This window comes from Synchiropus splendidus, chromosome 9 (genome assembly GCF_027744825.2).
Source record: "Synchiropus splendidus isolate RoL2022-P1 chromosome 9, RoL_Sspl_1.0, whole genome shotgun sequence".
Taxonomy (NCBI): domain Eukaryota; kingdom Metazoa; phylum Chordata; class Actinopteri; order Syngnathiformes; family Callionymidae; genus Synchiropus; species Synchiropus splendidus.
Window position 1 is genome coordinate 19,574,478 of NC_071342.1, and position 21,790 is coordinate 19,596,267.

At 43.6% G+C, this 21,790-nt stretch overlaps 1 protein-coding gene across 2 annotated transcripts; it reads left to right on the forward strand.

Moving 5' to 3' along the window:
* The first annotated feature begins 1,890 nt into the window (after positions 1-1,890).
* On the forward strand, positions 1,891-6,269 carry emx2 (empty spiracles homeobox 2). Of its 2 annotated transcripts, XM_053875264.1 has the most exons (3): positions 1,891-2,491; positions 3,332-3,516; positions 4,393-6,269. In XM_053875264.1, exons 1-3 carry the CDS (start codon positions 2,101-2,103, stop codon positions 4,558-4,560), a joined length of 744 nt encoding a protein of 247 aa, XP_053731239.1. In that variant the 5' UTR covers positions 1,891-2,100; the 3' UTR covers positions 4,561-6,269. The 2 variants fall into 2 exon arrangements, with proteins under 2 accessions (XP_053731239.1, XP_053731240.1); XM_053875265.1 differs by lacking the exon at positions 3,332-3,516.
* The last annotated feature ends 15,521 nt before the right edge of the window (positions 6,270-21,790 follow it).

A 21,790-nucleotide genomic window follows, 5' to 3' on the forward strand; every position in this document is an offset into this window, starting at 1 on the left:
AACCGTTGATGTGTCGGTCCACCAGGAGGCGCCCTGAAGCTGAAAACAGCTGAGCATGAGCCTCGGATGGCTCCTCAATGAGGTGAGGCTTCACCCGTCATGACTCAGGGACTCAGATTGCAAGTTAGAAAAGTGGTCCATCACATTGGAAGGTTTTCTCTTTCCTCAGTCAAAGCTCACATTTCTCAGAACATCCGTGTCAGTACTGAGGCTAGAGACATGAATCACCTCAGGTTTGTGCTAACAAAACCACGACTGCTCATAAGAGAAGCAGATGCCAACAGCATTTAAAAAGGCGAAGGCTTCAGCTGCTCTAAAGGCAGCGTGTGTGGCTGGGATCGCCGTGACTTCAGAATGCATCCTCGCCGAGGCAAAGCCGGGCTCGAGTCACTCGGGCTGCTGACCGGGTTTAACTTCATTGCAGTCAAGACAATGTGACTTGCCACAGCTCAAACAAGCAATGACTCACGTCGAGATCAACTCATTCGAGCGACAGGTCAACGATGTATGCTGCACGTACCCGACATGTTTTAAGTTGATATTCAAAAATACACTTGAAATCTTAGTGGGACTAGATAGGAGGATACGTGCAACAATGAAACACAAAGCGTCTGAATGTTGTTTGCTAAGTGACCTCATAAAAACAAGCGAAGATAAAATGTAGGCGTTGCTCGATTAAACACCTGCTATGACTCTTGAAACAGAAGGCGTTTAGTGTGCGACACCATTCTCCCATACCTGCCATAGCCACTAGAGGTCATTCATGACCAACACACACAGCACACACAGCACAACCCGGCGCTCCACTACTCAAGCCGCTCGTCGCACCTGAGTGTGTAGCAGTCGGCAACACACACGCCAAGGTTTGGTTTATAGATGTGTAAAAATGTTCAGAAAAAAATAATGTTTCATCCATTTCTATTTATGCTCAATATATAAAAAATAAAAATGAAGAATTATAATGACAGTAGACTTCATAGAATGGAAAATGTAAATGACAAGCGTACTATTTCCCTTCTTAATATATGTTTTTTTTTTTGCCACGCAAATTATTTTAATTCTCAACGCACCGAGATATATTTTTTTTAATAACATAATACAGCTTGATTTGCAAGTTGACTTTATCTTTGCCATTCATGTTTCTTGTAGCTTATATGTAATGAAGCATTATGATTATTACTGTTACTGCTATTATGTCGTTTGTCATTGGTTTGTGCATTTAAATTCTTCGTATTTTACTGTTAAAAAAACGAATTAAAATGTCTAAATGAGAGTTATCGTTATGGGTATCGGCAGCCGTTTTCCTTGTGCCCCATGTTTACAATAAACAGCTATGTATTTCAACGCTTCAAATTTAAGCGCAAATGTACTACAGATTACAGCTAGATGCACATGTCTGATACATTTAAATGTATTGTAATGTTGACTTGTGGGCCTGAATATATTCTAAAGTTTGTTTCAGGTGAGGCCGTCACAGGCGAAACCTCAAACACGCAAACACACCTACATACTGATGGTTATTGAATCGCGCAGTGAGACAGACACGCAACTCTCCCGGCAGGTTACCTGGAATATGGATATTAATAAAAGAGTGGGATGTTCAAAAGGACGTGTGGGATTTTTTTTTTTTCCAGAATAATAATCTGAGAATATGCCATCGATACCTGATTGAATATGCCACTATAATGATCTGATGTGCGCGCGTGGAGTGCGCGCGCGTTAATGTAAAAGAGAGAGAGAGGGAGGGAGCAGGAGAGAGAGGAGGGGGGGGGGCGCTCCTCTCTGGGTCGCGCTCGAGTCCGCCTCTCCTCGCCCGCTTCTTCCCACTGACGCACTTTTTAAGCGTCTGTGAGCAGCTTTAGGCAGCAGCCGCTCCGGTCCAATCACCATGTTATTAGTGCGTGTGGAGGAAGCTGCAGCCTTAATTACACTCATGAACTAACACATCTGGACGAACCGAGGAGAACCGAACCTCCATGGATTAGTCCGCCACAGCTGGACACTTTTCCCTGCCTCTTTTTCCTTCACTAACTTTTTTGTTTGTGGAGTATTTTTACGCGACAACTCCGACTGAAGCTGGGGAACCCGGAGCAGCGCACCATGTTCCAGCCGACACCCAAGAGGTGTTTCACGATAGAGTCCTTAGTGGCCAAGGACAGTCCGGTCCCGGCGTCCCGCTCCGAGGAGCCCATCAGGCCGGCGGCTCTCAGCTATGCAAACTCCGGACAGATGAATCCTTTTCTAAACGGCTTCCACTCCGGAGGCAGAGGCGTCTACTCGAACCCGGACCTCGTGTTCGCCGAGGCGGTCTCTCACCAGCAGAACTCAGCGGTGCCGGTCCACTCGGTGGCTCCGCCGCACGCGCTGGCCGCTCACCCGCTCTCCTCCTCGCACAGTCCGCACCCACTTTTCGCCAGCCAGCAAAGAGACCCGTCCACCTTCTACCCCTGGTTATTACACAGATATAGATATTTGGGACACAGGTTTCAAGGTGAGTGCGCCGCAAAATGTGTCGACCGTTTTTGCAGGGACGTCGTAAGGAACGCGAAAATAAAATGGCCAAGTACTTCGGGCCGAGAACCTCTGGACTATTGTCTCAACGTCAAACAAAAAACAATAATAAAAATACAAATTGGTTTCCTATATTTATTTATTTAAAAATAACGTCTCGCCTAAAAAAAAATAAATGTGTCGATATTTAGAATTTATGACTAGGAAAAATATTTTTTGTGATATAATCAGAAATATATATTTAAAGGAAATGATCATAAGTCAGTAGCAAAGCAATTTATACATATTTTTAGGTTAAAACGCATCTATATTTTTCTGTCCGTTTCAGTGCCGTTGTTAATAAAAACCAATTACATTTTGTCATCGTAAAATAAATACAAAACAAGTCTTCGTAAAATTATATATAAATGATTTGGGTTTTCTTTTTTTTTAAATCATCGTTTTTTTTTATTTTTTTAGTTTTAAATATAACAATGACGTGGTGATTAAAAAAAGGTCTATGAGGTCCTGTGTCATCTCGTTAGTTTTAATTCGGTTATTTCAATCTGATTTGTTGGTCTGCATCTTTATAAACAAGCTATTACATTGAAGAAAAATAAACGGTAAGTGCAGGAAGGTATAATAACAGTGTTGTTATATCTAGAAATAATAGCGTTAGGATTATTCTAATAAAAAGCGAGGAAACGAGCGTTCATTTAAAAAAAATATCTAATTATACATTGTTTAAAAAAAATGTGTCAGGTTGAGTTGAAACTATAAACAACAACACAAACCATCACCTTCATTTTTTCATAACTCGGCTCGTCATGTTGGTTCGCAGGGAACGAAACGAGTCCGGAGAGTTTCCTTTTGCACAACGCGTTGGCCAGAAAGCCCAAAAGAATCCGGACCGCGTTCTCGCCGTCCCAGCTGCTGAGACTCGAACATGCGTTCGAGAAGAACCACTACGTGGTGGGCGCGGAGCGGAAGCAGCTGGCGCACAGCCTCAGCCTCACGGAAACTCAGGTGAGAACCGACGCGGACGCAGTTCGGGAGAGGTGCTCGCCAAAATGGCGGCGGGACTTCGAAACAGGACATTAAAAGTGGACAGATCAGAACGTATGATGCTCACGAATCCACTGACAAACTGTGTCAGATGTGTGTTATTGTTTTGCAGCGCACGTCGATTTATTTTAGCGACCCTCCACTTAAGGTGCACGAGGGGTGAAAGGAGGACAAATTAAACCGCTTATAATAAATTTGGGGCAACAAAGACCCCCCAGCTAGATAAGATGCAACTGGAGGCCACTGAGGGGCCCCTGTGCAGGTGACCCCACGGGGCCAAATCACCTGCGTGGATTTAAATACACTGTTTAAAGTGTGTGTGTGTGTGTGTGATGGTGCGTTCAATTATCCTCATGTCTTTTAAGAGCAACTTGTCGTGATATTATAGTTTAATTTGTTCACGCATTTCGTTGGTTAAATTGCTCATCATTTTATTGAGGCTCTGCATGATGGTATTGCTGAAATATTTTCCGGAAAAATACACTCTGATGTTAGATGCAGCACAAAAACAAGAGACTTTTTTTTTCAATTTTTAATGCAAATACAGCCTCATAAATTCTAGTTGTTGTTGGTAATGAGTATTAATTTATATCACATTTTATAGGTTTTGTCTTCACTTGAATAAAAAAATATATATTTTAAATATATTGTTTAATATCTTGTTAGGTTTCACAAGAAATGATATATAACCAGGCTGACAACGCCAGTTCACGCGATTCAATATGGCTGTTTAATTTAATATATTTGTTATTCATGTCTCAAACGTGGCTACACATTTTTATCTAGCAATCGCTATCCATCTGTTGGTTCTGACCCAATGTTCTACCTGTTCCTCAGGTAAAAGTTTGGTTCCAGAACCGACGGACGAAGTTCAAGCGTCAAAAGTTGGAGGAAGAAGGGTCGGAGTCGCAGCAGAAGAAGAAAGGCTCGCACCACATAAACCGGTGGAGACTGGCGACCAAGCAGGCCAGTCCGGAGGAGATCGACGTCACCTCGGACGATTGATCGCGCACGGACTCGGAGGACTCGAAGCAGTGAGAGGGGTCTTTTCTCGCGACACATTTCAGATCCGCGTGGATCGGCAGCTGATGGGAGCTGGTGGCACCGCTTCTGCTCGGTTCTGACAATCCAAACTAGAGACTGGCGCGGAGTCAGCGACCCTCCACGACACTCATCCACCTCCCGACACACTTTGCACTTGTTTTTATTTAAAAGAAACACACAGACACTTCCACGCAAGAAACCAAAACTTTGTACAACTTGAATTGCATGGCCGAGTTTTTTTTTTTTTTTCACCAGAAGAAGACATTTTGGACTCTATTTTCCCACGGAGACATGTCGTGAATAATTTTTTTTTAGAAAGTGTGCAGTCTTGAATTCATGAGTTGATGATGATTCTCGTGTAAAAGTGATCGTGAAAACATATGAAGTAGCGGTGCTGCGTGATTTTGGTGTCTCAGTATCAAATCCACAGAGACGCGACCACAAACTCTCTGACGGAACTTTCCCCCAAAAGCTTTACAGTGGGTCGACGTGGATCCTCCACTCTAAAGTTGCCACGAAGGAATTGAGGAGTGGAATTAAAAAAAAAAGAAGAAGCACTGACCGTATTCCATGTACAGAAATGATAAATGTTTCTGTTCTCTTTTACACAACTTGTACATAGTTTTGTGTTTGTGTTAAGTTTGCTACAGTTTTAACACAAATGAAACTTCCAAGAAGTCATTGTCAATATTTTGTCAATAAAGTTTTATCAATATGAGGCGCGCACCAATATTAGATTTACGATCTCTAGCTTGTTCTTCAAACAAATGTCAGTGCTTGACGATTTCAATTTAAGTGTGAATTGAATTTGGCGCAAACCTGATGCAGTGTTACACAAGTAGGATAATTGCTCAATGATACTTAGGTGGATCTTGGCAGACGATGTAAACACTGTCGTTGAAGGCGATTTAAATGGATGAGCCACAAAAACTCGACCTGACGCGTTAAAACGGTGCAACCAGGCGCTCAAACATGATCTGTTTTGCGCCGTTTCAGTCCACTTCTGCTCATGCGCAGATGGACGAGTTAATTTATTCAAGGTGATTTATTGCTCATAATTAATATTTTAGCGTAATTCATTAAAAACAAAACATTACACGCGTTCTCTTTCTAAAAATAAAACTACAATTCGGATAGTGGCCACTTCCGGTGTTACCATAGTAACACGACGGGCTGCAGCTAGCTAAGTTTACGGCGTTTAAAAAATAAATACGACAAACATTCGACATTTTTGGAGGCTTGAACCATAGTAGATGGAAGACAATTTCGAGTTTATAAAAATGTGTCCACTCTAATTCGGGTTCAAACATGGCTGCCGTTTGCTTCAATTACAATTGAAGCGCGGGACCGAGCGGATCTACGCGTCCATTTGGTTTTAATCGTACAGTTTAACATTTATTTAATTAGTCGACAGAGTGGCTTTTGCGATGGTGACGTCATTCTTAGCAAAACAAATCCATTCAAATCATTTCTAGAGTTATAAGCGCGATAATTCGACCTAATGATACACAGACAAATATGACGCTATTGACAAACCTCGTCAATTTCCTGGCAAATATCTGGAGTATAGCTAGACCGAATTAGACGGGCCCGCGCACACGCACCGCTAACCCACTCGCGCACGCGCGGCAGGCTTTTGTGAAAGTGCAAATCAGTTTGGGCAATTATCATGCGAGTAATATGAGGGGGTGGGAGGGGGGGGGGGTGCGGGGCGCCTGCGTTGCCCAGTGGTCCGCTTTAATCTCTTAATCCACGGATCCACGGGGGTCTGCTTGGACATAATTTAGTACAATCTGACTCCCTCACCACGCGATAAGAGAAGGTTGCAAACGTGCCGCAAAATAGGATCTTTGTTTCCAATCTTGTCTTGTTTTGCACCATCGCTGGTATATATATATATATATATATATATATATATATATATATATATATATATATATATATATGGAAGCACAGACACCAACACACACTCGGCGTTGTGTTTGTTTATTGTAGCGCTGACACACGGGGGTTTGTTAATCGCGCCGTCGATTATAAGAGCAATAAAAATCTTGGGAGAATAGCGTGGGCTGCGGGGAGTGGAGGGAAACGCGCGGCTTTATTACACGGCAGCTTTGAAAGTGGCGGGATTAGAGGCCTGAAAGAATCCCACAATAGTCAGAAGAAAAGGTTTCATGCTAATGAGGTTAATGCCCTTTGTATCTGCGGACTCCACAACTTCATTACTCCTATCTCGGCCAGCACCGAGCACCGGCTCACCAGCGCCACGACCCACTCCAGCTTTGCCTTTGCCTGCGTGGAAAAGAGGGATTTGATAGCGCTCCTGCTCAAACTAGATAATTATATCTTTTCAAGTTGGAATTAAGATAAAGAGAGTGCAGGGGGAGGCGGTGAGCCTTGATCCGCCGCAAACAAAATTTGGGGGGACCCCCCTCCCTCCCTCCCTCTCTCCTCTCGCCCCATCCACTGTGCGTATAATGGACACGCTGGAGACGTGGACGCGGGGTCTCATTAGAACCTGCGGATACAGTTGAACCCATGAAAACAGCAACCTCTTCTCCCTTTTATCCAAGTTTTATTGCTTTTTATTCTACGTTTAAAATGTTATGTCATGTTTTAATCTGGTGAATTAAGCTCAATAACATATCTTGAGTACTGAAACGCGCGGGTTGACACTAAACTAGCAGGTGTGTTGGACGCTTTGTGAGTCAATATTTAATTTGGATTTGTGACTTTTTTTTCCCCCTCGATTTTCATTTGGCCACATGATTTTTTTTTCGGATTAGTACTATCAAACTAGTCAGTGTTATTCTCCTGTAATAATAATAATAATAATAATAAGTAAACTGTAGGCTGCGACTTTAAGGAATGGTTTATCTAGTTTGGCAGCGTACACCTAATATTTTTTATTTTGGACTGATTAGTTTTATGTCAACAAGGTACACACACACACACACACACACACACACACACACGCACACACATCAGCTCATTTCTCCAGTTTACTGAGTGAAAAGCGTCCACGCACATGTGGGACCTTCGGTGACCCGCTTATCTAAACTCACGCTGCCGCGCGGTGCGTTCAGGGCCCTGCAGCCTCCATCAATCTCTCGCGCTCCTGATGCATCGTTTCCCTCACATTTTCACAGCAGCTCCGACATCAAACATCGAGTCAACGACGTGAAATAATTATCCGTCGCTTGAAAAAAAAAAGAGTAGCAGCTCCTATCAAGTGACCCCCACTGACCCCCAAACCTCTAATCTGCCATTAGCAGGCCTAATGAGGCCCGCTGACACCGCGAGATGGACCCGGGACAGGACCGGTATTAGCGCACCGAGTCAATAATTGATCGAGTCGAAATCTCTTAAGTCCGCACAAGTGGCCCCTGACGGGACAGTTTAGGGCTGATCCGCGGGCCGTCCGGTGGGCTGCACCTGCCGCAGCAGACCTGGCCCAGAGAGGAGAAGAAGCACAAACTTGATATGTCCTGCCTCACAAGCGGCCTCTGAAATGGATCCCTGAAACGAGAGGAGGCGCGCACCGGTGCCTCGGCCTTGACATACGGTGCCGCGATAAATATACACGACTAAAGAGCAATTACCGACCAATAAGCTTCCGAACTGTGACATCAGCATCGAAGAAACACACCCGCTGTCTTCTTCATTATTAATACACGCAGAGATGCGCGGCGAGCGTCTGCCATTCCAAATACACCGCACTTTTATTACTGGCTGACTTCACCTGGATTCGACTGCGCACGCGCGGCAGCAGAAGCGGCTGCTCAATTCATTCATGACTGGATTGTTCTCATGTCACGTCGCCGTTGAAAAGTCCTGCGCTGAAACGTGTCACTGAGAAAATCAAGAGAAACTTTCAACACAACTTTCTCGAGACATAAAGGGAGTTGTTTGAGAGGCGATGAAATAAGTGCAGTGCGCTGATGCGTTCAATGACAGGTTGTCAAATTAATTCATGAATGATTTACTCCCCTTCTTAAAGATGAAAATAAAATATACAACTGAAGTAATTGCTATTATTGTTAAATACTGTACTAAAAACAGCTCAGGGCTGCGTTCAAGGACGCTCTTGCGTGCAATTAAAATTGCCTTGTTTTATGATAGAAATGATGACAGTATTTGTCATTAGAAATATAGATTATTTTTGCAGATGGTTTTTCCATTTAAATCATATAATTATAGACGACCAAACGTTTTTTTCCCCACGTTTAATAAATGGAAAGGTTTCAACAAGCAATTTCAGCAATCAAACATTTTTAATAGATTAATGTGTAGAGGTATTGAATACCTATAACTCGAAACCATCTTCAATTGAATCAAATATATATATATATTTACTATTATTCATTTATCTATTTTGTGTTACTTTAACAGTAATGCTATTGTTATGACAATCCAATTGCTTTATTATTATTGGCATTAGTAAGTTAAAGTGACACCCGTAAAAAAAAACTGCATCATATCTTTGTACCTTTTTTTCATGTGACTTCCCTTCACTATGGTCTCCCCTGCTGACGTCAGCTCAGGTGATCCCTGGACCACAGTCCCATTAGCATATCTGGTTCTGCACCAGCTCGGATGGGGTCGGAGTGAGAGCCCCCCCTCCTCCCCCCCAACCCCCTGTCCTCCCAAGTTATTTTATAAGTTGTATCTGGAGCAGCGTTCCTCTCCGTGCGCTAATGTGTACCACATGCTGGACTGTACACCTGATAAAATACCTCAGGGGCCCTGCAGTTTGGAAAATCCTCAATTGGCTCCCTAAATAAAACAAACAATGGCCTCCCTAAATATATCACATGTGCCTGCTGAACTCTTGCATGTCTCTTGACCTGCCAGTCGCCTCTCTCATCACCAGCGCTGATGCAGGTTGCTATTATCGTTGTCTCTGCACTTGATACTCTGGTGGGCTTCGCCAGGGCCCCTTTCACAGAATCATCTCGAATTTGAATATGGCAACAATTTCAGCAGAGATGCTGCAGGTGAACATGTGGACACCTGCTCAAGAGTTTCTCTGTCTCCCCCTCTTGGTGACTCAAAGAGAACTGGACCCCAAAAACATCCCCTCTCGTGTGCAGGGGGGTGAGTGCACTTGGACAGATGGATCAGTTTTCTCTCTTCTGTTCCAACATGACTGTAAAGTGAGAGCCTTCAAATCCAGCTCAGGCTGCTGGATTGGGGATTTCTAGACAAATATACATCTGCTAAAGGAATAGTATATTTAGAGCAAGGCTAATATCGAACACTGTTATCAATTTACAAGATTGATTTGTTCCATTTCCGACCACTCATCTGCCTTCACAGTGTAGTATGTGAATTTGACGGTAACAATGGTGGAAGCAAAAACTTGATTTCCGGGAGCCATGATGGACCAAAACAGCAAACCAAAATGTCAATGTTAAAAACAGCTTTCATAAGGTTACAGTATTTTAAACACTAAATAAATGGGTGCAGGTGAGTGGCTACTTTATAAAGTCAGTAACCAGTGGCGCCCCAGCTCAGCCAGTGACCCACGCAGTGGTTTGCCCTGCCTAAAACTATCCTTTTATTAACAAAATGTAACTAACCGCAAACAACAATCAACCCTAAAAAATACATTTTCTATATGGACGCTTGGAAATTCATTCCAGTTCTCTACTTATACAGTTGTTATCAATGAAAGTAAAAACTTAGATCAGTGCAACAGTTTTCTACTGTAACAAGACCTTAAGTCACACATTGACTTCTTAGTCATGACATTTCACTAAGTATTATAAGCGTAACAGAAGGAAAGACAAAGTTAACCACACACTATTGTGTAATGTAAATGTCGCTAGACTAGTAATCACAGAAGCGTGCGGCTCCTTCAAAAAGCCATGTTTCTTGTGTTACTGGTTCGTCAACTAACTACTGACAGAGAGGAAACAAACAAAAGACACATCATGCTGTGTTTATGGGAACACCAGCAGACAATGATCTGGATTTGTGTTGGGGGATTGATACCATCACATACCAACGATCATTTGTTAAAACAATTGGAGAGTGACCCGCTGTGACGCTCAGAAAGTAGTTGTCTCACAAAGCTATCTTTGTAAAGATATAAATATGGTTTCTTTTATGAATAAACCTGCAGATTTGGGGAGGCTGGAGAGATGCTCATGCCATACAACAGAACAAATCTCTCACTGGCGCCCCTTGTGGTTCAGTGGTGTATATTATGTTATTTGAATCAGAAAGAAAAGAAAGAAGACCTTGAATGGAATTTGACGACTGGAATACAATGAAACAAAATCACATTTCAGTTATTGTGTCTATAACAATAATGAGAGTATAAGGGTGAAATTGTGGAGAAAAAAATATTACAACATGCAAATGTAAGTCTGAAATGATGGGCTATTTATTGGATACTGATCAGAATGAAAACAAAATATTACAGTCACAATATTACCAGGGACAAAAAAATTATTCAGGGAATGATCAGGAAATGACATCAGAAATATCATAACGTGACAAGAACGGAAGAACTATAATTATCAAACCAACTCTAATGTCAAAAGATCTGCCATCTTTAAGTGAAATGTTGGTATAAACTGGTCCCAGCTTTTGTTCTTGACAGATATATTTAAATAGCGTCCCAAACAGTTCAGACAAATGATGTGAAAATTGACTTCAGATATTTAACCGACAGTGATACTGAGCAGATCCTCCTCCAGAGATATTCCTGATAAAACCTGACGAGTCAGCTGTTCCCCAAAATATGCTGAGCCATCATATCTGCCAACCCTCAACACTTTGGTTACGTGCTCCTTAACGCGAGTCCTGTCGACTCTCCGGCTACAGAGTTTACTTCGATCCACAAATCGTCCACGTCAAGTGTTTTCTACATTTTTTAAGGGGGAAAAAAATCTCCTCTGCGAGGATCACAAAATAGTCTGTGGCTTTGTTTTTGAAGAGCGTGAATGTCCCGGTTTGTGGCTGCAATTATTGGAGTTGTATTTTCAGCACAAACACTGGACGAGAAAAGTGGTTTGGTCCCGAGAGCGCCGGGACTTCCAGCAGAGATGAAGGACGAGTTCAACACAAAACATGGATGTAATATCATGAATACAATGTCGAAAAATAAATTTGAGACGCTTTGTGTTTGTTGTTGCTCGGGTTTTGGCGGCAGACATTCTTCAATCCCCACAAGAATATTGCAGCCATGTGTTCCAAACGTGTTAGGAAGAGAAAATACCGAGCGCTGATGTGCATGACATCCAAACACCAACATGTTCGAGGAGCCAATAGACATTTTTCTCATTTAAGTAGTTCTCTGATGTCTGCGGAGGGAATCTGTCCAGATGGACTTAAACGTGTTCATCTTGATTTCTCAATGGACGTAAACACAGAGAGTGTGGATTACATAAGCGGCACACTGTCCTTATTACTTTATGATGAATGTAAATACATTCTTTCTGTCCTCATGCTTATCGTACGCAGTCATAGATCTATAGCCCTTTTGGGAATATTCAGAATCAGAATCAGAAAAACTTTATTACACTGACGGAAATTACGTTCGTAACATGCTATGTGTACAACAACAACATATATATAAAAATGTAAAATATAAAAATGCAAAATACACTTTTAAAGACAGTGTAGGAGAGTATGGTAGCTGGCTATATACAATGTGCAAAAGTAAAGCAGCTTAAAAACCAGTCTGTCTCATTTAGAGGTCCTGTAATTTTAAGGGAAAAAGTTCATTTTTGAGCGTCTCACTGGACATAAACACAAAGAGTGTGGATTACATAACCGGCCCGGTCTGCAGCACACTGTCCTTATTACTTTATGATGAATGTAAATACATTGTCCTCGTGCTTATTGTACACAGTTATAGATCTATAGCCCTTTTGGGAACAAAAGCGCACAATATTCAGATTCAGAAAAACTTGGTTAATCCCGAGGGAAACTACGTTTGTAACATGCTCTGTGTAGAACAACCACATATATAAAAATGTAAAACATAAAAATGCTAAATACTCAACAAATTACTTTTAAAGACAGTGTAGAAGAGTATGGCAGCTGGCGATACACAGAGTGCAAAAATAAAGCAGCTTAAAAACCAGTCTGTCTCTTTTACACCTGAAATTTTAAGCGAAAAAGTTAATTTTTGAGGCGTCAAGTGCTGGTTCTTTGTTCGGAGGAGCAGCGCTGCTCGACTGAAGGTGTAAATGATTGGTCCTAGTAATTCAGCTGGCAACATCTATTACAGGCTAATGAACAAACTCACACCTCCACTGCGACGCTAACTCATTTATACTTGCTAATGATTCACTCTCACTCACTCACGATGTTCTTCCTCCAGCCACAGGAGCGGGCGGCTGTCTAACCATCTCCAGACCGCTCGCACCCAGCGGCCTTCTAATTAATAACACGCATAACTTATGAGTCGAAGGTGGACTTGGTAGATCGGTGTCGAGGCAAAGTAAAGTAAAAATAATGACACTAGAGGCGACCCCAGTCGACTCGTCCCTAGTCAGAGCACAGCAAACATTGCTAAGTGTTGAGCTTTAATGGTCACGGCGACAGCTTGGTGGCGCTTCACATGAAGCCAGTCGTTGGTCCATTCACGTCCCTTACCCTGGATCACGCTGTCCTTTTAGTCAGGACTCCAGAGTCTAGTTAAAAGGTGTCTGATTCTCACCATGAATCTAATTAGATCTCTGACTGAGGTCTTCTTTCAGGAGGGAGAAAAAAAAAAACGGCAGAGAAAAAGCAGGAAGAAGGTGCTGCGGCACCTCCAGCCCTGGCCTCCTCTGCACCTTGGCCCTCGCCGTCCCCTCGCTCCCTCCTTCGCTGGAGAAAAACAAAGTCCTGCAGGCTAATGAAGTTTGTAATGAAGGAGATTCTGCGGAGCTGAATGAGTAATTAGGACGCGGTTTCTCAGGGGTGTTAGTGGTGGTCAGGCTCAGAGGAACACAGGCAGGATGTATGGAGAGCAGCGAGATCCACCTCCTCGCAGGAAGCAGGACACAAAAGCGCCATTGAATTGGACAGACAGCGGCTCTTGTTTATATAATATATGCAGTGTATGAGTGTTTTTGCAACAAGGACGTGGCATCGGATATAACTGGAGGGACGGGGGCCGCGCTCGGTTCTCAGCCCAGACATCTCCGCTCTAATTATCACTTTGAGTCCAGATTGGTTGACTGTGCGGCTGATAAAGAAAGTTCACCTGGCCTCAATTAACTATATTTATCTGAGATTATCCCTCCATGAGATTTCTGCTCCGGCAAAAAGATTAGCGCCGGCAAGAGTGGCACGAGCGGGATGGAGACGTCTGGATAGACAAAGTGACATCTCTGATGGAGCAGAAATTAAATCAATGAGAGCGAATCAAAGAGGAGGCGCAGGGTTTTATTTCCTCTTTCAGCTTTAGAATCAAAGTTTGCACGCACAGACAGGTGGACAAGAAAGCCTTCTCCCCCCCACCCCATTTTTCTCACCTAAGTATCTGTGCTGAATTATGCCTCCATTAGAAATGGCCAGAAAAGAAAATGGCCGGATGTGAAAGTCGCTGACCAACATCTCAGGGAGTCGCTTACTTGAATTCAGTCATGGTGGAAAAAGAGCTGAGCTGAAAGACAAAGCTGCTTTGACAGATCGCACTACACATTGGTAGGAAGATGTTGAGGTTGGAACTGCCAGGCAGAAGGTGGAGAGGAAGGCCAAAGAGGAGATTGATGGAGGTGGTGAAGGAGGACATGAGGTTTGTAGTTTTTAGAGAAGAGGAAGCAGAGGACAGGGTGAGATGGAGGAAGATGATCCGCTGTGGCGACCCATGAAGGGAGAAGCCGAAAGAAAAAGAAGAAGACTGTGTTCAAGCTGACCCCCAAAAGCGAGATCATAGACACAAGTTGAATATTCTCTGCAAGGTGTTTGGGCTCTCGAGAGTAGACCCGGGCAATGTGTGGCCCAGGAGCCAAATGCGGCCCTTTCACTAGATTTATGTGGACCTCCTGGAGTCAGAGTAGTACTATAAAACTGACTGTTTTTTTGTCTTGTGCATTGGTTTTTGTTCATTATGATGCAACTGAAACATAACTTTCATATTTGATTATTTTTCTTAATTGTTCGTCTTTTCCGTTGGCTATTTTAGGAATATTTCTTGTCCTTTAAAATCGATCAAAATTTCAAGTAGATTTTGAAATGTATGCGTCACATTGACAATCTTTAACTGGAATGTGGTTTAAATTAAACAAACCACAAGAAACCAACATTTTCTGTGCATTTTTTAAAGTGTAATTTCATCATCACACATCATGTCCTCACTTGATATTTATTTTCAGTTTTCTCTTACCCTCTTTTCTTTGGGTTTGACGGCCCCTCTCAGCGGTCACAATATATAACCTGGCCCCTTAGGAATTGTACTTTCCCAACTCTGCTCTCGAGGAGGGGCGAAATGCTGAGCCATCCAGGAGAGGCTCAAAGTAGAACGTCAGTATGGAGTGAAGCCAGGTTCAGTATCTTGCTACAATGAAGCCTCTGAATCCCAACAGAATGGACAGACCCAGGACAGTCTGGAGTGGCGGTGTCACCCCCTCCAGACAGTCGCCTTTTTACCTCCAGTTTGGTCCCTATGCTGATGGAAATGTTTTTAATTTATTTAGTGATTGGTTGCAAAGGTCACAGGTCCACCAAAGTCTCCACACTTTTGATTTATACCACAGCATGATTCATTTTTTCCCAATAAAAATCAGACAAGCTGAAAAACAAGCCAAAACTGCACCACAGCTAACAAGCCCCATTAAGATAATTTACATGCGATAGTAAAAATTCCTCCGGTGGAGAGTAAGATGACAACAGATGTGGAATTTCGTGAAAGATCCAGGAGCTTCACAGCAGATAAATGTCCTATATGTGAAGTTAAATACTGCATTTGTAAAGACTGGGAAGTGTCCTGCTGCGAGGCACAACACCTGGGTTGTGAACCCGTGACCTCACCGCTGAGTGCTCCCACTAAAGCCTCCCGGTCAGCTGGAGGATCAATGGGACAGACCAGCCAAAAACTCTTCATTTCCTGTTTCACAAACGGACAGAGAGCGTCTACCTGTGTTCCAGGTGATACGATTGGCCCTCATGAGGCGACTTTTCACAATAACAGAGTGTGAATCTGACGTTGTAAATAGTGGACAGGGAGGAAAACATTGTTGATGTTTTAAGGATTTCCCTCCGAGACAGATCTGCAGACTCATGAAAGGTTAAGTAGAACAGGTGTTTGTCAGCTGCAGGCGGACCTACGTGGACGAGCTCTTTTCATGTCCTCCATTTCCTCACACATTAGTCTTCGCCCATTGCTCTGAGAGGAGGCTCGGCCCATCCCTCATCATCCAGCGTGACCTCTCTCTCCTTTCCACGCTGCAGGCGAGGCTGCAGATAAAAAAGCAGAAAAACGGCTCGAGGAATCCCAAATATTAGTGGTTGTAAATCAGCCCCCAGTGGCCTATGAATAGCAATTATCTTTCTTGTGCTAATAAATCCCCGCCGTCACTGATAAGGTGTTTAACCTGCAGAGAGGGAGGCAGCGATGAGAAAGTAAGAGGTGAGGAACAAACATGGTTTGTTTATTGTTGTGGAGAAAAGTGAAGCTCTCTGTCTTACAAATTCCAATGATATATGGACTCATACCAGCTCACCGTGACTCACTTCACCTGACTCTTGACCAAAGTAGAAACTAAACAGCTGCAGAACTCGTACAAACATATCTTCTCCCACGCACATTATCCTTGTGAGGACCTCTCATTGCCTCAATACTTTCTGCAGCCTCTCACCCTAAACCTAACCCTCCAAAACACATAGCTAACTTTAACCAGGACTAGGAAGCAAACCCGATTACAATGACATATTTTGAAGTTTTAATCCTGAAACTGAGGCTTTGAAATACTTACTCTGTATGTCGAAAAACATCCCGGTGAATGAGTGTTTGTTGGTGGGCTTCAGTTGTGTCGAGGTGCAGCTATGTTCCTAACATACCTCACACAGGTGTTTGAGGTACAACTGCACACATGATAATGGGAATTCCTCTCGTTTCCAGCGTCAGGCCCAACGACTTCACAACGCCCGCGCTCTTTGCGAGCAAATAGCCCAGAGTCCCTCGCAGCCTTTGGGCGCTCATAAAACTTCAATCTCAATGACTGTTCACCTCCGTAGGGAGCTGCGTCTGCTGGTGTATGAAGTGAGGCAGTTTAGTGCCCCGGAAAGTCCTACAGCTTCTTCAAAGATGTTAACAACTGCCTCCTCGAGCAAAAGGAGGAACATTTCTCTGTTCCTTTGCAAACACTCAATCAAACCGGGACAATAAATCCGGCTGATTTCTGCATTCCTCCGGAGATGATCTGATACCTGGATGGCTGAGTCCAACCTCAAAGTCTAAGTCCAACAATCCAACATGTGTGCGAGGTTCGCGACCATCTCGATTAAATCGGCTCTTTTCCGAGCAAATATGTCAACTGAGAAAGATAAGTGTGCACAGCTGGATGCGTTTTCAGGCCTAATTCGCCTGTTGTCAGATGAGCAACACACAGGATGGCTCGGCCTCTCTCCTGTAGGTAAACTGTTGCTGTGAAAATACTGCAAATACAAGTGGTTTTTAGTTTTTTGGCAGCCGCGTTTTTTTCTTAATACGATGTAGAGGAGCCGCTGGTTGCGCGCCAGCTCTGCCTCCTGCGGTTTCACGCATAACAACCTCGCATGTACTGGGCTCTGAGCACAGCATTGACTTAAGAGGGCACTTCTTCTCCCCACAGCTTTAGCAAAACAAGCTCCCATGTTTGGTTAGACCCGGTAAGCAGCTCACCGACCTGAGCAAAGGGTCAGATTAAGTTAGCCCCCTCCTGCCCACCCCCACTGTCCTCCCCTGCACCTCCTTCCCTGGAGTGAGATGAGGAAAGGGAAAGTGGTCTTCGGGGCAGGCGGTCCTGGCAGCCGGGTCAAGGGAGTCGCTCAGGAAAACAGGAAACTGACAAGAGAGACAAATGACAGGTCGAACCTAGCCGCGACGTCGGAGCGCTCCGACACAGAGGTTGATCATCCGTAATTGCTGCCAGAGAGCACATGAAGCCACGTTGCATTCCTAATTGCAGTAGCTCAACTTTTATTTGATTTGTTGGGAGACTGTTGATTTAGATCATTAGATCTTGAGTAATCCTGACAAGTCAAAGCTGTTTCACGTTGAACCAACGCTCGCCTTACTTATTTATCCTGAAACATCTTGGGAAATGAAGAGACAACTTCATGAGAAGATGATAGCGTCAGTTGGTGTGTAATAACGCCCTGAGCTTCACACACAAACGCACCTTAAGGTTCAGTTCATATTCTTCATGGATATGACACTTAATTTGGGTGAAACATTATGTTCTATACTAACCATTAAAAGCTCGTTCCATCAAAATATAGAACTTTAAAATTCGTGACACAAGATACGATAATGCTAAGTTGCTCCGACACATCTGGAATGTGTTTGCCAAAACATAATAGAAGCCTGTCACGTTGTTTTGCGCCACCGTGTGTTTTTATTTGTAGTTATTTTTGCTTTGCACCTCAAGCTAGCAGTCTAACTCCAACGCTGGGTCGGACATTAGCAACAGTTAGCTCCTTAGCAGCACGTCAAAATTGGACTTTGCAAACGTCGCAGTACTTAATATTGGTATGAACATAGTACCAGGGGCCAGGGGCCTATCCTAGCTGCACGAGGCGAGAGGCAGAGGATTGGCTGGCAGCACAGCAGACTACCACTCACACACACATCTGCAAACCCAAAATGTGTACACAACTTGTCCATTAACGGTCATATATTGAGAGCTCTTGAGGGTTCCTGGTTAGGCGCGTTCTGATTGGTTGAATATGTCTTAAAAAATGATCACAGGTTGGAGAGACAAGAACTAGACAAGCCAGTCGTCAAAACGATGTAACGGTTATGCTACAGGCAAGATAGTTTGAGATCGGTCATGTGAATAGCTGAGGAACTGTTTCATGAAAATGCTTCAACAATTTTTATGGTTTTTTTAATGTTTGTCTGTTTTCTGTTTACTGATGTTTTTCACACTGTAGAAGAGTGAGGTGAACACCATGTCATGATCCCACAATGCCACCGCAATGGACAATAAGCTGTTAAAGATTTCCTTCAGTGTGTCATAAACGCGACAAAACCATCTGTTTTAATCTTCAATTAAATGAAACATTAACTTCCCCGCTGCAAGCACCCAAAACAAACACTGTGACACGTTAACAGTGTGAACAGATAATATCTCCTGACCCTGCTCTGACCACGCACAATAAGTTAGTTATATATTTTCTCTGGATGAGCTGGAGGGAGGATTGTGTATTTTCGTGAGCGTGTGTGCGGAGGTGCTTCTTTTGGCAAAAGGTAAAGATAAGAGAAGCGAGGAGGAAGCGGAGGTGGGGTTCGACAGACTGAGCCAAGCAATCAGCGAGCAATCTGGGGCGGCGTTTAGTGGTGCTGTAAGATCTACTAAACTGGCCCTAATTTCCCCTGTTGTAGCTGACGTGTGAGTGGAGATGGAGGGAGGCTTGGGCGGGGGGTCGGCGGGGAGGTGGAGTTAATCTCAACCTGGGGCAGCACGTTCACTTTTGATGGAGGCCAGAGATAGGACATGGAGGCGGAGGAGGATGAAAGATCACCCACACCTGCGAGGGGCTGCCAAAAGTTACAACTCACTCAAAGAGGCCTTTCTGCCGCTGCGCCATTTGTCAGCGACGACGGCGCGGCAGTGGCAGCGGGAGTTTTCATCATGTGCGCGCTCGCAAGGCTGGACCGCAGCACATTGATCAAATGTTAATAAAAAAAGCAGCTGCAGTGGGGTTTTTTTTATCCCGAAAGAAGCTTAGATACATAAAAACAATCTCTGCACCATGTTTGATTCATTGTGGCCTCTTTTCTCCGCAAGAAGGTGTCCATGTACAAAATCCCCCATAATCCTCTTGGAGGGAAAAGCACCACCCCTCGAGGTTAGCTCTGTTTGGCGTTTGCTGCCTCACAGTGGAACGATTTGTTTAACACTTCGTTCTTCCTTACACCACTAAAGTTCTGAATTCCGACAACGTTGAAGAAACTGATGGCTCGGGGGCAAAGGTCTTCCAGTTTCAAGCTGGTTCCAAAACGTACTCAGTGCTACAGTAAAGTCTATAGCACCAAGTTTAGGAGGCAGTGTGCAACAGGCTATTTTCAAGTAAGAAGAGATTACAGTTGATACAGATGCAGATTATAGACTGAGTCTGTGGCGAGGAAGCACAATTTGTTGACACACTAGGACGTTGTCTCCACAAGGCAAAATACGGGCAGATATGTACAGCAGATGGGGCGAGACAGGAAGCTAATTCAACACAAACAAACAGGACATTTATTCACTCTTACCACCTATCGTATAAAATGTATTCATAACAACCAGCATCAAGACTTTTTAAGAGAAGAGGAGCAACAAGAAACAGATGAGATGTTGGTTTCTTGTGTAAATACAATACAGGCCTGAGTGTTTAGCAAGTGTCTGCAAGTGCAGAATCCCAATAAAAGTGGGAGGGAACATCACCCCCTCACTGTTTCATCTGCTCTTTGCCAAGGTTCTCCTCTCAGCTGGCAGCTCCCTCTTTGCCGGGAGCACCGCACATCTGGATCCGGGTCTACGTGGGGGGAGTATGGTGTCAGTGAGAGTTGGGCAGGTGGGCAGCGCTGCATGTAGGGGCACGTCCCCCTTGCTTTTGTGTCCCAACATGACAAGGTGGATTCTCGGGGAAAAATAGCTGCTCATAAACAAAAGCATATGCAGAAGTAAAGAATCCCAAAAGTCATAAAAGTTCAGAGTCCCGCTGAGACTAAAGTATCAAACCGGAGAAGCAGTGTGCTCTTTAAATTATTATCCAGACAAGAAGAACAAGTATGTCGTCTCCCGGCGGGGAACATGTGATGCTATTGAGATGTTGTACAAACGCAACATGCTCGCTTTGACGTTCCTGCTAGACACATTACCTCTCTAGAACGGTGATGCCGCTAATACTCCCCAATTCTTTGAGACCACCGAAGTCAGATGGGGAATGAATCGCGTGGTATGGTTTGGATTTTCATGCTTTTAAATTATACTTGCAAATCAAATTCCATATGTTCATCTGCACTTTGTCCTGCTTGGACGCCAGCATGTTCCCGATCCAGATATTCCAATAGGTTTATTCACATATTCTAATGACCCTTAAACATGGTCAGAAGTCTGTTTTCAATTGGGAACAAACAATGCTTTGTTTTGGATCCAGAGGTGAGCAGCATCAATATGCAGTGAAGAAAACAATTCCGATATATTCCTACATGACTTGGCTCCAATGAAAACGGACTTTCAAACATAACACAACACCATCCAAGCTGAATATGAAATGTTTTAGTTCAACACTGCATGGGCAGTGCAGACACATTGACCACACATGATGAAACCTAAAAACCTAAAAATGGTGCAAGCGCGACACACTCTTATCACATTACATCCATGCTCTATCGAAAGCCTCGTGCACTGGATCATGTTGAACCATCGTGTAGATGAACATGTAGATGAACATGTAGATGAACATGTAGATGAACATGTAGACACGCACTGGTTACCTCACGAAGGTACGTCAGGACTTCCACCTCTATCGATGTGGTTATATCCTTGAATTGACCTGGTTGATGGAAGCACAAGTGTTGGCTCTACGGCTAGTGCAGCTGATGCTTTTGGACTGGAAAAAAAAGTCAGAAATGGCGGTCCAGGCATGGATGGTGATGTACAGTAACATTTTGACTGTATTTTTTGACTTTGGAATGTCATCAAGGTACAACATCAACATGGGATCAGGAATCCAGTTGAACACCAGTTAGCTCAGAGTTGGTGGAGAAGCTGAATCTCATCACCCCGACTCCCTGATGGAGCCACCCTGTCATAAAATTGAGAACATAAAAAGACTCTTAAGGATTTCTCTGGTCACAAACAGAGTTGTGTTTATTTGCTTCTATAAATACTTGATCTCAGCTGGAGTTAAGGCTCCAGCGAACAGAAACCTTGAGGAAGTCATGGCGCTAAAAAAAAAAAAAAAACTGCCTTAAATCCTCATGTTCGCTCCGACACCCCTACAACAGGATGGGAACCGTACCAAGTAAAATCCTGAATGAGGTGTTTTTCAA